The following is a 15,053-nucleotide window of genomic DNA, read 5'->3' as shown; positions in this document are numbered from 1 at the left end:
AACCCCTGGGGTTGGACTAGAGACCTCCAGAGGTCCCATCCAGCTGAATTACCAGATGTTATGAATCAAAGATTGCATTCAACCTAGTACAGAAAAAAAAACCACCAGGACATTAAATCAGCAGGAATGTGTTTTACATGTCTTGGACCCAGCATTTATTTGTTTTTAACAGTGTCTAAAAAAACCTACTGAAAGAGCAGAGCTTTTACTACAGTAAAGAACTTGGAAGGGCACTACCATCTTAGGGGTTTTGGCTGCTCTGAGCAGCCCTTTCCACAGTTCTTTATCCACAGTGTCAGCGATAGCACAGTTTCTTCTTGAATTGTATCTACTGGATGTATCTAAATGTTTTCATGATTCAGTATTTCAAACAGTAAGCATTATGCACTTCCAAGCTATTAAGACATCTCTTAACACATTCCCTCCTTCACTCCTACCTCCACTAGGTCGGGTTTCCTTGCTCATCAGGGATCATGTTCTCCAGCTGATGGCAGAAGAGAGCCGAGCTCAGAACAGAGCCTCAGATTTTCCGTTCCTCGTTGCAGAGCTTCAGCAGCTTCGCAGCATCCTCTGCTGCCAAAGAGCAGAACCAGATCAGAAATGAGAAGGTGGACTATTGCCTCCAAGCAAACCTTATCACTTTATACAGACAGACACTCCCCCCCAAAATACCCTGCAGTGAAAGGAGGCAGATAATGAAACCCAGATCCATAACAGAGATTAATCTCCACACTTTCCACAGAGTCACCCTTGAAATTGATCTACACTTGGGTTCTACAGATGCAAATCAACTCAGAAATACCAGATGACTGTTTCCAAGGAACATACCAAAATGCAATGTTATAAATGCCAATCCAAGTTTCCAATTGAAAATATGATTTGGTTTATTGAAAATCAAATTACAGAATTTTGGTAAAACCAACAAACAGAGTTACGGTGACGATAACCCGGGATCATCAGAGGGTGAACGGAAAGCAGCCTCTATCGCACTGCAGTCCCCCAGTGTTCATGAATTGGCCCCGTTTGGGGTCCAGGTTTTATACATTTTATTTTGCCCCTGGCATAAGATTTCCCCACAGTTCTTTGTTTCCTTGGAATAGTTATTCGAATGAGTCGCAGTAGTTGATCTGCTGAATGGGGTCTCCTATGGGAGGAAGAAGTGTCAATTTCGGTCCTCTGGTGAGTGAATGAAAGCTGAAATTTTTGAATGGACAGGCATTCTCCTCCGGTGATCGGTGTGATGATGAAGCTCTGATGACTCTGCTGCCCACAGGATGAGAACTGATTGCTTATCTTAATGTGTCCTCCTTTCTGATGCCAATTTCATCATCTCCAGTTCCTGACATTTCATTGTGTCCTCCTAAATGGTGGTTTCTGGGTGGTGCCTGCCTTGGAATTCCTCAATTCCCTGGGGGACTGGAACTTAGGTTATATTCTACATAACATATTACATTTACCAAACCATGATTTTAACATATTATAATCCATAAAAACATGAATTAACCCACTATATTTATCACACAATCCTTGCAGGGCTGAGCCATTTTTGTTGCTATGCAGTACCTTTCAACATCTGGCTCTACACAGGCCTCCTCTTTTTTATCCTGAACTCTTATTTTCACAGAATTAAAGGTTGTGTAGGTTGGAAGGGACCACAGTGGATCATCTGCCCCAACCTCTCTGCTCAAGCAGGGCGATCCCTGGGATAGCATAGGATAGCAGCCAGACTGTCTCCAGGGAGAGAGACTCCATATTCTCTCTACGCATCCTGTTTCCATGCTTGGTCACAGTATAGAATTTCTCTCTCCTGTTCAGGTGGAACTCCTTGTCTACCAGTTCCTACTCAATGCCTTCTTGTCCCATTACTTGGCACCACCGAGCAGAGCCTGACACCCTCCCTGCAGTTATTCATGGACACCAATGAGGTCCCCTCTCAGTCATCTCTTCTCAAGGCTAAACAGACCCAGCTCCCTCAGCATTTCCTCATAGGAGAGATACTCCAGTCCTTTAATCACTTTGGTCCCTGTTGTTTCTCCAGCAGGTGTCAGGGCAGTTAAAGTCCCCCACCAGAAGTGGGGACTGTGAGGCTGCCTCAAGCTGCCTGTAGAAGGCCTCATGCACTTTCTCATGCTCAAGTGGTCTGCAGAAAACACCCCAAACAGTGTCACCCTCATTTGTCTGCCCTTTTTTACTAACCCATGAGCTCTTGACTTGCTTGTTGTCCACCCAAAGGCAGAGCTCAATATATTCCAAGTGTGTCTCACAGAGAGGGCAACTCCACCACTGCACTTTTCTGGTCTCTTTCCCCTAAACAGGGCACAGCCCTTCGTGACAACACTGCAGGCAAGTGCAAGCTTGTCACTGCAAGCTATCCCCCCACGTGTCTGTAACTGCAGTGACATCAAAGCCCGTTCACTGCACACGTATCTCTAGTTCCTCCCTTATATTAGGAAATAAAATGTGCTTCAACTTTAGAAAGAACAAAGGATGCATAAGCATGTGCCCTCCAAGATCCATGGGAAATATTCCTATTGCACTGAACTGGTGGTCCCACAAACTATTCAGGTTCTAAAAACTCATTACTACGAATAGAAAACCAGAAATTCCATACGCAGAAGAGCAATTCCATGTGGTTCACAGGAAAGCTCAGTAAAATACAAGTTCACCCCTGTTCCAGTAATGCCTGGCCCTGTACAAACCATTACTCACAAAATGACTCTGCAGCCACACGTAGTTGCATCAGGAAAACCAGGTTATTCGCAGGCAGTATGCAGAGATGTTTTATAGGTGCAAGGACAGCACAGCCCCACTGCCAAAGCTGCACCAGGCGAGGTGTGCACCTGAGTGCTGCATCCATCGATGCCTCTCTCTGTTGTGGCACCCACACGCAGTGGGCAGCCCAGATCCAGATCCCAGGGTTATGGGATGCTTGCAGCCTTTCACAGCACCCGGTGTGGATGGGCTTTCCTGTACAGACATGTAGGAGCCAGCTGTGTGCCAATGGCATTCTGGCCTGTTTCAGAACTAGTGTGACCAGCAGGACGAGGGAAGTGATTCCTCCTCTGTGCTCAGCACTGGTGAGGCCACATCTCAACTCCTGTGTCCAGTTCAGGGCTCGTCAATTCAGGAAGGCCATTCAGGTGCTGCAGCAGGTCCAAGGAAGAACAATGGAGCTGCATCAGGGTCTGGAGCATAACTCTTAGCAGGAGAGGCTCAGGGAGCAGGCCTTGTTCAGCCTGAAGAAAAGGAGGCTCAGGGGAGACCTTATCACTCTCTACAACTACCTAGACATTGCATTGGACCGCCCAGGGAGGCAGTGGAGTCACTGTCCTTGGAGTGTTTAAAGACAGACTGGACGTGCCCGTTAGTGCCCCGCGGTCCAGCTGACAATGTGGTGATAAACGACAGACCGGACTGGAAGATCTCAGAGGTACTTCCCCGCTCATCGATTCCATATGTAGACACACGTTGATACCCGGCCCCGCCCCGGCCCGCCCCGACCTGGCCCGGCCCCGCTCCGCTCCGCTCTTCTCCGCTCCTCTCCGCCCCGCGGGCTCTGCGGTGCCGGTGCCGGTCATGGCGATAGCAGCGCTCCTGTTCCGCGGGGCTGTCCGCCGTCCGCCCGGCCTCGTCTTTGCCCGGACGCTGGGCTCCGCGCCGCCGGGACCGGCGGCCCGGGGGGACGAGGAGGAGAAGGAGCTGCGGCAGCGGTTCATGGCGCCGCCGGTGAGCGGGCTGCAGGAGCTGCGGCGGCGGCCGCGGGAGATACGAAGCCGCATGGAGCTGCTCATCATGGAGACGCAGATGGAGGTGTGTCGCGCCCTGGCCGCCCTGGAGCCCGGCGCCTCCTTCACCGTCGACAGCTGGGAAAGGAAGGAAGGTACGGGGGAGCGGCGGGGGAGACCGCGGACACCGGCACCCCGGGCACGGTCATCCCTCGGTGACCCTGACTCGGAGCTTGGCTTTGGCAGGCGGAGGCGACATCAGCTGCGTGCTGCAGGATGGCGAGGTGTTCGAGAAGGCGGGGGTGAACGTGTCCGTCCTGTCCGGGCTCCTGCCCGAGGAGGCAGCGCGGCAGATGCGGAGCAGGGGGAAGACTCTGAAGGCCAAGGATGGTAAGGCGAGAAGCAGGGATAGGGAAACGGGACGTGTTCACCTGAGCATTCCCGTGCAGGTACTCTGAAAGCAACCTGGCCTTCGAGCAGAACATGAAGAAGGCCAGACAGAGCAAAGCTCAAAAGGTTTTCAGTGTATGATAAAGATTTCTAATCAGTAAGCCTGACAGGTGGACTTAGAAAGCCAGGTACGGGAGTGCTTCTCCCTCGGTGTTGCTGCTGTAAGGAATGTATTGTAGGCACAGGTGGTTTCTCAGTAATGATGCTGAGATGGTGCTCCAGGGAAGCAGGAATTGTGAAACAGTGAAACAGCACCAGAGAGGTGGAGGCAGAAAACCAACAAAACCTGAAGGCTAAAGGGAAGGCAGCACACGTTTGTGTAGCAAAGGATAATTGTGAGGACTGGGAGCGGTAGAAAGCTTTAGCAGTGCCTTTTGTTTTAAGTGGTCTTCATCTAGTGCGTGCTCCAAAGTACTGTCACATTTTAGAACAAATACCAAAGAAGGAGTGGAGTTAGGTGCCCAGAAGTGTATGGAGGTGAAGTAACTTGCCCACTGATTAATAAATATGGTGACCCAACGTGAGACATTTTCCTGTTGTAGCCTGGAGCCTAAGGGAAAATAGTGATGTTCCTAAATGATAACAAATGAAGTTTATTGAACAACTGAAGGGCTTTCCCTGTGTGTGCCTCTTTTTATCTAGGGAAGCTGCCTTTTTGTGCCATGGCTGTGAGCTCTATTATCCATCCAAAGAATCCTCATGTTCCAATCGCAGACTTCAACTACAGATACTTTGAAATTGAAGAAGCAGATGGTAAGGATTATAATCCATCAAGAAATGTATGAAATATCTGACTCTGCCCAAAGGAAGTGTGAATGCATGGCTGGGGTAAGAGATCAAGAACCAGTGTGAGTTTGCTCCCAGCTGTGTCAAGAAACTGGTACCCTATAGTCAGGACCAGTGGTCCAAAATGGTTTTCACTACGTTGAAGTTTGTTTGATCTTTTCCTGAAGTCACTGATCATTGCACTACCTTGTAGTCAAATCTTTCTTTCACTGTTGAAGTGAAAGGAAGTGAAGTGTAGGAACACTACTGAAAAATCATTTTGTTTTTGTATTGTGAAATTAGTTTTTAGTTCTAGGTGAAGCACTAGCAACAAGTTGCCGTTCAGAAGTTTAAAAAAAATATATTCCTGCTTGCCTCTGCTGTAGGAAATAAACAGTGGTGGTTTGGTGGTGGGATTGACCTCACTCCAACTTACCTGAATGAAGAAGACGCCGTTCATTTTCACAAGACTCTGAAAGAAGCCTGTGACAAGCATGATCTGAAGCTGTACCCCAAGTACAAGAAATGGTACGTGAGGGAAGGCGTGCCTGGGGGGAGCAGAGAGCAGCACTGGCAGTTAAGTGTATGCTGGGAACTGGAGGTTCTGCTGCCTTGTGAAAAGTAGCGGAAAGCCCTAAGGAAAAATCAGAAGTGTACTGGGAACATTGTCTAAAGAAATATCCTGCTTACATAAACCTGGATTTTTCAAATCAGAGGGCTGACGGGATCGTAGGTCTATAGCCCAAAGAAAAACCAAGCTGACTTAGCAAGGCAACTTCAAATTCCTTTTAGCCTCTGGTGTTAAACTAGGACAAGACTTCTGCCTGGTGGACTTGCACAAATTCTGTTTACAGCGAACTCATGCAGATGTGCATGATTCAGTGTGAGCTCTTGGGCCATCCTAGTTCTGAAAATCCCACCTCTGTTTTTCTGCCTTCAGTCTGGCCTTCATGGCCGTTTTTTTCCTCCTAATTTTCAGGTAAGTACAGGACCTTGTCCTTAATGTGGAAGCTTCATAATTTGATGAAGCAGTATTTTTTTCTGTGGTGACACATTCAGTGGGAGTTCAAACGCACATTTTCTAAGAGGCAAACTTTGAATGTTCTTGAGCTGAGCAATACAAGTGATGGGATCTTCCACTGTTAAGTGGGAGCTTGGTGCTCTGTGTCTGATAATCCTATCTGCCACAAGCTGTGTATGAGGAAGGTGGGGGTACCCTTCTGTAAGCTACTAGGTCTTGCCTGAAGACAGGAAATAAAGCAAGTGTTATACTTTGGGTGGCAACCACTTAGTAGAGAGACACAGCTTAGAGCCTTGAGATTACAGTCTTGCTGACTGAGGATTTTTTTGCATGGTGGTTTAGAGAATCTGCTTTAATGATCAGGTTCTTTGCAGTCTAAGTCGGTTAGCGATGCCAGCTGCAGGGGGTAGGAGACTTTTTCCCACTTTGCTAAAGAGAAATGTTACTACATTTACCACATTGTCTGCCTGATCTAGGTGTAAGATTTTTGTCAGGCTTATTCTCTTTTATGTTTCTGACTGGGTGTTTTTTCCAAACTCTTCCTGCTATCATAAAACAAAAACCACTGATCATCCCAGTGAATAAAAAAATAGTGTGGGTTATCTGTTACATCTCCATGTCTCTCTTGTTATGGCCATGCCATATATGATGCGTGAGAACGATTGTGGATATATGGAAAACTGGTCCTGTATGGAAACCTAGTCCTAAAGAAAGGCCAGGTTTTCTTGATGTTGATGGTTTCTGTTTCCTACTTCCCTTTGCTTTCTCCTCCATGTGAAGACTTGCACGCCCAAGCAAGGAATTATAAGAAAGATAGGGCTAAGTCATTTAAGCTACAGTAATTTCACAACTAAGTACTCCCCGTAAATAAAAGAGATTAGTTGTTTTCAGGATAAGTTCCCCTTAGTCATTTATAAACTTAAACGTGACTTATGAAAAGCCACTGCTAGAATGACTCAATCTTCCAAGTTTGAACTATTAGACAGCCTTTTTCCAAGGAAGAGTGCCATGACAGTTGCTTTCTTAGCTGGTATTTGGAAGTTAGCTTACATTTGTTTAGATGAAGAAAATTGTTTTACTTGAATGGCAAAGAGAATAAATTTTCTTCCAAGTTTGGGTGCATATGAAAGCTGACCAAATAATTTGGGAACTACATATAATGCTGGGAATGGAATCTGTCAAGAGCCCTTAGTTTTGAAAGTTTTGACATCAGATGTCCCTGTTCCGAGTAGGTAGAGGAGGTGGATTGGATCAACCCGCATGGACACATCTGCCATGGTGTTCAGCGACTTTGTGGTCATGTGTAGCTGTACAGAGATCATTTAATCAGAGCTTTTACTGCAAGTGACACAGGAACGCTTCCCAGGTGATGCTGCACCGTCCTGGCTCTGGGCAGTCAGGGAAACCGTGGGGCACCCAGCCCTGCAGAAATGACTTGTGGTCAGTAGTTCACTGGTTCTGTCCTGTAGCACGCAGCTCTTTGGAGTTCTGTTCATGCCTTTGAATACTCTGGACCATATTAGTAACCATCTGGTGCTTCTTCCAGGTGTGATGACTACTTCTATATCAAGCACCGTGGCGAGCAAAGAGGGATTGGAGGCATATTCTTTGATGATATGGACTCCCCCTCCAAGGAGGAGGTGTTCCAGTTTGTAAAGAGTTGTGCCAAAGCTGTCGTGCCTTGTTACATTCCCATTGTGAAGAAGCACTGCCATGACCCCTTCACCCCAGAGGAGAAGCTATGGCAACAGCTTCGGAGAGGACGGTGAGTACCGGAGGTACAAAAGGATACACAGGAGGTGGACTGTGCTGGCAAGAAAAAAAATTGAGCTGGTTCTTTATGGTTACAGGCTGGGTGGGCCAAAAAAGCTCACCAAGAAAGTCAGCATTTTTGTGCATAGAACTAATTTTGAAATCCAGTGCTAGACTGTGAAAGATGGTGCAAAGATGTTGCCCACTCTCCCATGTTGCAACACAAGCATCCCCCAAAAAATACCACTGTTACTTTCCAAATTCTTCGGAAAACAAGAGAAGCTTCTGCTGTCTGACTGGCAAAGGGGTGTGGGTGTGCCTGGTGTCCTGAGTCCTGCCCTCTCCTGCAGCCCAGAGCTACTGGATATAGGGTGCCCTGTCTTGTGAGGAGCTAAGGGTGAGGAAGTGGTGCTTCCTATGAAGCAGTGTGAGGAAGTAACGGTACTTGAGTACTTTCAGTTCCTTATGTATTTATTCCATCTGATCCTGGCATTGAAATTTCTGTAAAGGAATTGAGATTCCTCTAAAGGAATACAGAGGATTGGATTTTTTTATTCTGGCATGGTGCAAGGTCACTGTAAAAGACTTAGGAGGATGCTTGTTAATGTCACCATCTGTTAATGCTACAAAAGCTTAAGTGCATCGGTCAATCCAGCCGTACTCTGTTCTCCATGTCTTGTGATTGTGTGAGAGTATTAAGAAATGAAATTACACGTGCTTTGTGCTTAACTAGAGAATAGCCAAGGTAGACGTGGTGTCGATCTTGCCAGCAGGGCTGAGGCCTGGGAGGAGTACAGCACAGCCCAGGTGTCTGCAGACTGCTCTCCTCTGAACAGTTGCTCTGCTCTAGTCTCTTCGCTGAGGTTGCTTCTCACTGTGCTCTGTGGAGTGGCAAGATCACACCTGCATTCCTATGCAGAGGATGCTAAGGAACAGTTGACCCCAACTCAGCAGACAGACAGACTGGTTTTGTTTGAGGTCTGCCAGCTGAAGAAAGCACAACCAGCTTCTGCCAATAAACTCAGTTTTTTCTGTTGCATCTCTTCATTCCCACAGTTATGTAGAGTTCAACTTGGTTTATGACAGAGGTACTAAGTTTGGCCTCGAGATAAGATCAAGAATTGAAAGCGTTCTTGCGTCTCTGCCACTGACTGCAAGGTAAGGGTGTAGTTATGCGGGGTTGCAGTACTGGGGTTTACTGTTTACTGTTCTTAGTAGAATACTTCGTAGGATTAGATCAGAGGTCTCTCCTGGTCCCCAGTCTCTTAACAGTGGCGAGTTCATGCCTGATACAAGAGCTGGACAAGTACAGTTCTGTGTTCTGCAAATGCAGATGCTTCTCTCATGTACTCACCTAGTTGCCAGTAGTGTGTGGTATAGAGATTTGTCTGGCAAAAAAACCCCTGGTTTTTTGTGCTTAGTTCCTCTTGACAGATTTCTTGTCCTCACACCATTGTTTTTGCTTTAGTAGCCCTTGGAAACCATGAGAGCTTCTGGCAATCCTGCCAAATGTGTGGCAAGGAGCTCCACACTTTAACTGTGTGTTGTATGAGAAAGTACCTCTTTTTCTACTTGAACCTGATGACTTCATCTGACTTTTCACTGACTAACGTGATTTTCTTCCTGTTCATTTTCTCCATAACAGTTTTATTTTACAGGCTTCTGGGGGTTTTCGTTGTTGGTTTTCCAGGCTCAGATCTCCTGCTCTTTTTAGTCCTTTGTATAGTAGCTGTTTCATACTTTTGCCACTTTCTCTAGGCTTAAGTTTTCTGTGTTTTCCTTCCTTAAGTTTTCCTTTCTGAACTGGGGATAAGGAACAGACAATGTAAGCTACACATCTGTATGCAAGATGAAGGTGTGCTGCTGACTCACAGTGGCATAGCAATTTTTTAATTCATTATTCCTTTCATAATCTTAATATTCTGTTTGCTGTTTTTGACTGCTGTTCAGCATTGAGGTGGCTTTTTCAGAGAACTGTTACAATGCCAAGGTCTTTTCTGGGCAAGAAAATTTAACTTACTCTGTATGCAACTTTTGTGTATCCATCTGTCTTGGCTTGAAAAATGTAACCAAGAATGTGTATTCTACTTTCATCTGTTGAAACCAGTTGGGAGATACTCCCAACTTTATCTCTTTATCTCTTGTAACTCTAGTGGGGGAAGAGGGCAGATGCCTCCTCTTAATGGGACACCTGATAACACCAGATAAGGCAGTGCCTTCTTATCTCTTCCTCCACCCATCCTCCTCAGAGGGACATCACCTGTGAATGGGCCATTTAAGGCTTCTCACATGACTGAGAACATTATCTCATTCCAGTGTGAGATGCTCCACCCAGTGGGAGGAGCCAAAGCCTTTCCACCAGCATAAAACCTGCAATCCCAAAGACTAATTCAGCTGGTTTTGTACTTTTCAACTTCACAGAACAACATCTGTTATTCCAGGAAGACTTATTTGGCCTGCTTCCAACACCCTGACAACAGGGTGTCAGGTTGTATCTCTGACTGTCAGGGTTTTCTAGGATTTTTGTTTGCTTGCTTGTTTGTTTTTTTTACTACTGCATTTGTATTTTTTAATATTCCTAGTAAACAACTGTTATTCCTATTCCCATATTTTTGCCTGACAGCTCCTAATTGCAGAATTGCATTAATTTGAAGGGAGGGGGTTTTTACATTCTCCATTCCAAAGGAAACTCCAGTTTTCCCTGACAGATACCGGTCTTTCCAAACCAAGACAGAATTTAGTGCCCAACATGAGGCACGAGGGCACTGAGGGAAAGGAATAAGAGTTTCTGGGTGCCTAGGTTCTTGCCTAGGACTAGATATAGAGGCCTTGTTGGACAGCATCATGTGGTCTAGCTTGCCTTGGTTTGGGTGGCATGTGGCTGTGGCTGTTTTTCTGCCATTTGCAGGCCCTTATCCAAACGTGGGCCCTATAACTAAGGCTACTGTGGCTGTTATCCAGTTTATTTTATGGGTTAATAAGGCGAGGAATTAATGGATTTTTAACTTTTGCTAGAAGCAGGCACATGGATTCAGAGCTATCACACCCTAACTGTGTGTTTTTGGGGTTACTTTAACAATGATACCCACTGTGAGGAAATGACACCGGGGGAAATTTTTTCCCAACCCTTCACTCAGCTCTTTGGGTCTACTCCACCAGTGTTTGAAGGGTTTAAACCTTCTCTAAATGCTAATGATATCATACAGTGGCTGGTGTTGCTGGTATGCCTGTTCTGTTTAGCGTTCAGAGGTAAGGGGAGATTAGCCTGGATAACCACCCTGATACCTACCCCAGAGATTAAGGATACTGCCCCAGAGCCTGCCCCTGCCCCACAGCCTACCTCGGAGATAAAGCACCCAGACTGGGTGAAGGAGATACATGAGATGGGCCAGATGCTGAGGGAGTCCATTTCCCCTGTGGTAGCCTCATTAGCCCCAGCTGATGGGGAAACTCTCCCCCTGCCCTGAAGAGTCTGAAGGTGCAGCAGTGGAACCCACAGACGTTACAACCGTCCAGGTTCCAGCTGAACCACAGGGGCAGTCACAGCCAGCAGCAGTCACCTCTGTGGAAACAAAGAAGTCTAAGGTGAAATCGGTGAACCCGGTAATGAGGACAAGAAAGGAGGATCCTCACAACCCACAGGGGAGCCTCAGGTTGAGCTCATCACTGAGTCCCTGTCATATGAAAGTCTCCGTAATCTGCAAAAAGATAGTGTAAGATGGGGATGTGAGGCTTATACAGCCTGGCTACTTCGGGTTTGGGACTCTATGGGTACAGGGGTGCAACTAGACAGTGGTGGGACAAGGAATTTGGGACCCTTGACCCAGGACTCAGGTGTGAATCAGGTATTTGTAAGGGAGCCAGGGCCCCTTTCCCTTTGGGAGCAGCTTTTGATGAGTGTAAGGGAGACAGAATGCAGGAACACCACCGTAGAATGTGCTGGAAGCTTCTTGAGGAAGGGATCCACCAGCTGAGGGAAGTAGCGATATTAGAGGTACTTTTTGGGAGGAACGGACAGCATGACAATGACCCTGACAAGGTTAGGTGCATGGGGCAAAGGTTGTGGAATCGGCAACTCTAGGACCATCTCAATACTTCACATTCATTGCAACAATTAATGCTGAGGACAACCGAGAGACAGTGGGTTCTGTAGCCACCAAGCTCAGAAATTATGAGAGCATGATCAATGGCCCGATGCAGGCTCAGGTCTCTGCCGTGGTTAAGGAACTTAAAGAGGAGATGAGGGAGATAAGGGAGGAGATGAAGAGGAACACTTCCAACATGGCACCAGTGCGAGTTACAGGCCCCAAAGTCAGAGCCCGATGTCCCCCAGCTAGACAGAGAGGGTACACTCCACCAGCTGACCTGTGGTTTTTTTCTGCGTGACCATGGGGAAGACATGGGAGTGTGGCATGGGAGACTCACTTCTGTCCTAGCAGCACGGGTGTGTGAGCTTAAGGAGGAAACACTAACCGAGGGGGTTCCACTAGAATGAAGGTAGCCTCAGCCTCCCATGACCAAGCCACCAGCTATTACAGAAGTGAGGATGCTGTGTTGGATCCCTTTGAAGGATGCTCTACTACATATGCACAGGAAGGGAATACTAACCAGTGCTAGAGGGGCCAGCAAGAGGCATGGGAAAACCGTGTCCTTTGGACTGTGTGGATCCGATGGCCTGGCACATCAGAGCCACAGAAATACGAAGCTTTGGTTGATAAGCATCATCAGAGATGCCACCTATAAGTGGGCACGAGACCAAGGGGTGGATCTAACCATGGACAGCATTTCTCAGGTTACCCATGACTGTGAGACGTGTGCTGCAATCAAGCAGACCAAGCGAGTGAAGCCCCTATGGTATGGCGGGTGGTGGTCCAAATACAGGTATGGGGAAGTCTGGCAAATTGACTACATCACCCTTCCCCAAACCCGCCAAGGCAAGCGCTACGTGCTGACCATGGTGGAAGCCACCACTGGATGGCTGGAAACCTACCCTGTGCCTCACGCTACTGCCCAGAACACCATCCTGGGCCTGGAAAAGCAAGTCCTGTGGAGACATGGCACCCCTGAGAGAATCGAGTCAGACAGTGGGACCCATTTCAAGAACAGCCTTAGAAACACCTGGGCCAGAGAACATGGCATTGAATGGATATATCACATCCCTTATCATGCACCAGCTACCAGGAAAGTTGAACCAGCAGATTTGGTCATCCACTAGTTATTCCCACTTTCAGGTTCCTTTTGGGTATAGTGGGTAGTGCAGATCCTATCTCGAATCCCATGAAGTTCACTGGTGACCTCCCTCTACTAGGAAAGCTGCCTGTTGCTCCGTAACAGTGAAGGCAGTGCTGTTCTCCCTGTGTATCTTCATCCCACTGACAGTACCTGACGTGTCCCTGACGTGGTGGTGTAGCATGTCCCGTGTTTTAATTCCTGGCATTGTCTGGGTTTGGTCTTTTTCATCAATGTGACTAGCTCACTTCACAGCATGAATGGGTCATTCCTTGGGGGGAAAATAGGAGGTGGATGCACCAATCTCTGTGACTGCTGACACTCTCCTTTTCTCTGTTGTGCCTCTTTCAATTACCTTTTCAATGAAAAAAAGGGACCTTTCACCACTTTTGTTTTTAAAACCAAGATCGATCAAAGACTCGTAGAGCCTCCAGTCCAGATTCTGGAAAAAGGTCTTGTGTCACTGTCAAAATTCTGTGGGTTCCTTTTTTTGCTCATCTTCATTGTGATACTAGTGTGTGACAAAAGACTGTTAAAGGATTTTTGCAAATAAACCTGCATGCCTTGTGGGGAATGGGGCACTGCTCCTTCCTTTTTCCTTGTCCTTCCAGCTTTTTCAAAAGTTGGTAAAAAGATGAAGCTAGCATTTCTCCCGTCTACCCCGGTGGCGTTATTATTTGTTTTTTCTGATTATTGTGATTTGTAACCATGTCTGTCACCTGAACCAAGAGTATCAACTGTGTATGTAGCTTTGCATCCTTAGAACAGGCAACTCCACTCCAAACACAGCCTGGTGCAGGAGAAGTGGCTGCCAGCTGGGCTGTCTGAGTGAGTTTCCCCTCTCCTTGCAGGTGGGAGTACATGCACGACCCACCCGAGAACTCCAAAGAAGCAGAAATCTTGGAGGTTCTGCGGAATCCCAAAGACTGGGTGCACTGACACGGGTCCTGAAGAAGATGGATTGCTTCCACTGAGCTGTTCTGAGCGAACAGGAACGCCTGCAAACCAGCCCATTCAAACTGCTGTGGCGTGGTGTTTCAGTGTGTCCATTTATACTCTTACCTCGTGCCTTAGTTATGCTGTAGACTTGTTAGAACTTGCAAATGCGTGAACTCCTTCTTTTAGATTGATGGGCTAACATTGTCACCCGTCATTGTTGCCTTGTGAAGGACTGGTGAAGGCCTGACAGGGCTACTCTGCATGCTTTAGATGACTGCAAAATGGCAAACTACTGTGATATGTTCAGGGAAATGAAGGCATTATCTGTGCCTAAATGGCACTGCTTACCCTTATGGAATGTTGGGATGCTTAAAAACTTTTTTAAAAAGAATAAAGAGAATTTTTGGCATTATATTAAACCTCAGACCGTGTTTTTGGGAAAGTGTGGAAAAGGTGGTACTTATGCATTTTGATGATGTCTTGTTGATTGCAGAGTGGGGAAAATGGTTGAAGATCTGCTGCAGCAGCATAACTCGATAGTGATCATTATGTGGGAGAATGCGGGTTGAGGTGGCAGTGTTACCTCATGAGAACAGAAGGATGGGTGTCTGAGGAGAAAATGAAGCACTGAGCCATGTGTGCTTCGATTACACCAGCAGAGCAATGCTGTTTGGGCCAGGTGGGAGGGCAGTGGTGCATCGGGACACTGCTGCGTGCTGCGCTAAGGCATCCACCTCTGCCTTCACGCTTGTCTCAGCTTTGGGCTGATTGTCTCCTAGCACAAACTGCGCTGAGGACCCGTAAGCGAAAAGCAAGGGGGAGGGGAGTTGTATTTCCCTCTGCTCGAGGAAAAAAGAACACCATCTCCCAGCTGGGGAATCGAATCCTGCGTGACAGGCGGGGATACTAACCACTATAATAACAAGGAATTGGATACACGATTGTTGTCTCCCAGCTCCGCTGCCACAGATTCCTGGCGTGCTGGTGACGGCCGGCCTGGCCCCAGCCCCGGGCAGGGTGGGGAGCGGCACTGGCCTGGAACGCACTCGCTGTCCCCCCGTGACTGCCCAAGTCAAGCTTCCTGTTGGGGGTATCACGTTCCTTTCCATGTTAGCCTTCCACCCCTAAAACAAAACAAAGTGATATTCTGCTAAGTCAGCGATCTGCTGACC

At 47.3% G+C, this 15,053-nt stretch overlaps 1 protein-coding gene across 1 annotated transcript; it reads left to right on the top strand.

The window, feature by feature from the left end:
• The first annotated feature begins 3,410 nt into the window (after positions 1-3,410).
• Positions 3,411-14,300, top strand: LOC134562481 (oxygen-dependent coproporphyrinogen-III oxidase, mitochondrial-like). Its single transcript, XM_063419889.1, has 7 exons — positions 3,411-3,880; positions 3,972-4,115; positions 4,818-4,928; positions 5,327-5,468; positions 7,508-7,726; positions 8,770-8,871; positions 13,794-14,300. Exons 1-7 carry the CDS (start codon positions 3,577-3,579, stop codon positions 13,879-13,881), a joined length of 1,110 nt encoding a protein of 369 aa, XP_063275959.1. The 5' UTR covers positions 3,411-3,576; the 3' UTR covers positions 13,882-14,300.
• The last annotated feature ends 753 nt before the right edge of the window (positions 14,301-15,053 follow it).

Source organism: Prinia subflava, chromosome 28, assembly GCF_021018805.1.
Source record: "Prinia subflava isolate CZ2003 ecotype Zambia chromosome 28, Cam_Psub_1.2, whole genome shotgun sequence".
NCBI classification, from domain to species: Eukaryota; Metazoa; Chordata; class Aves; order Passeriformes; family Cisticolidae; genus Prinia; species Prinia subflava.
This window is presented reverse-complemented; position numbering and strand designations above follow the sequence as displayed.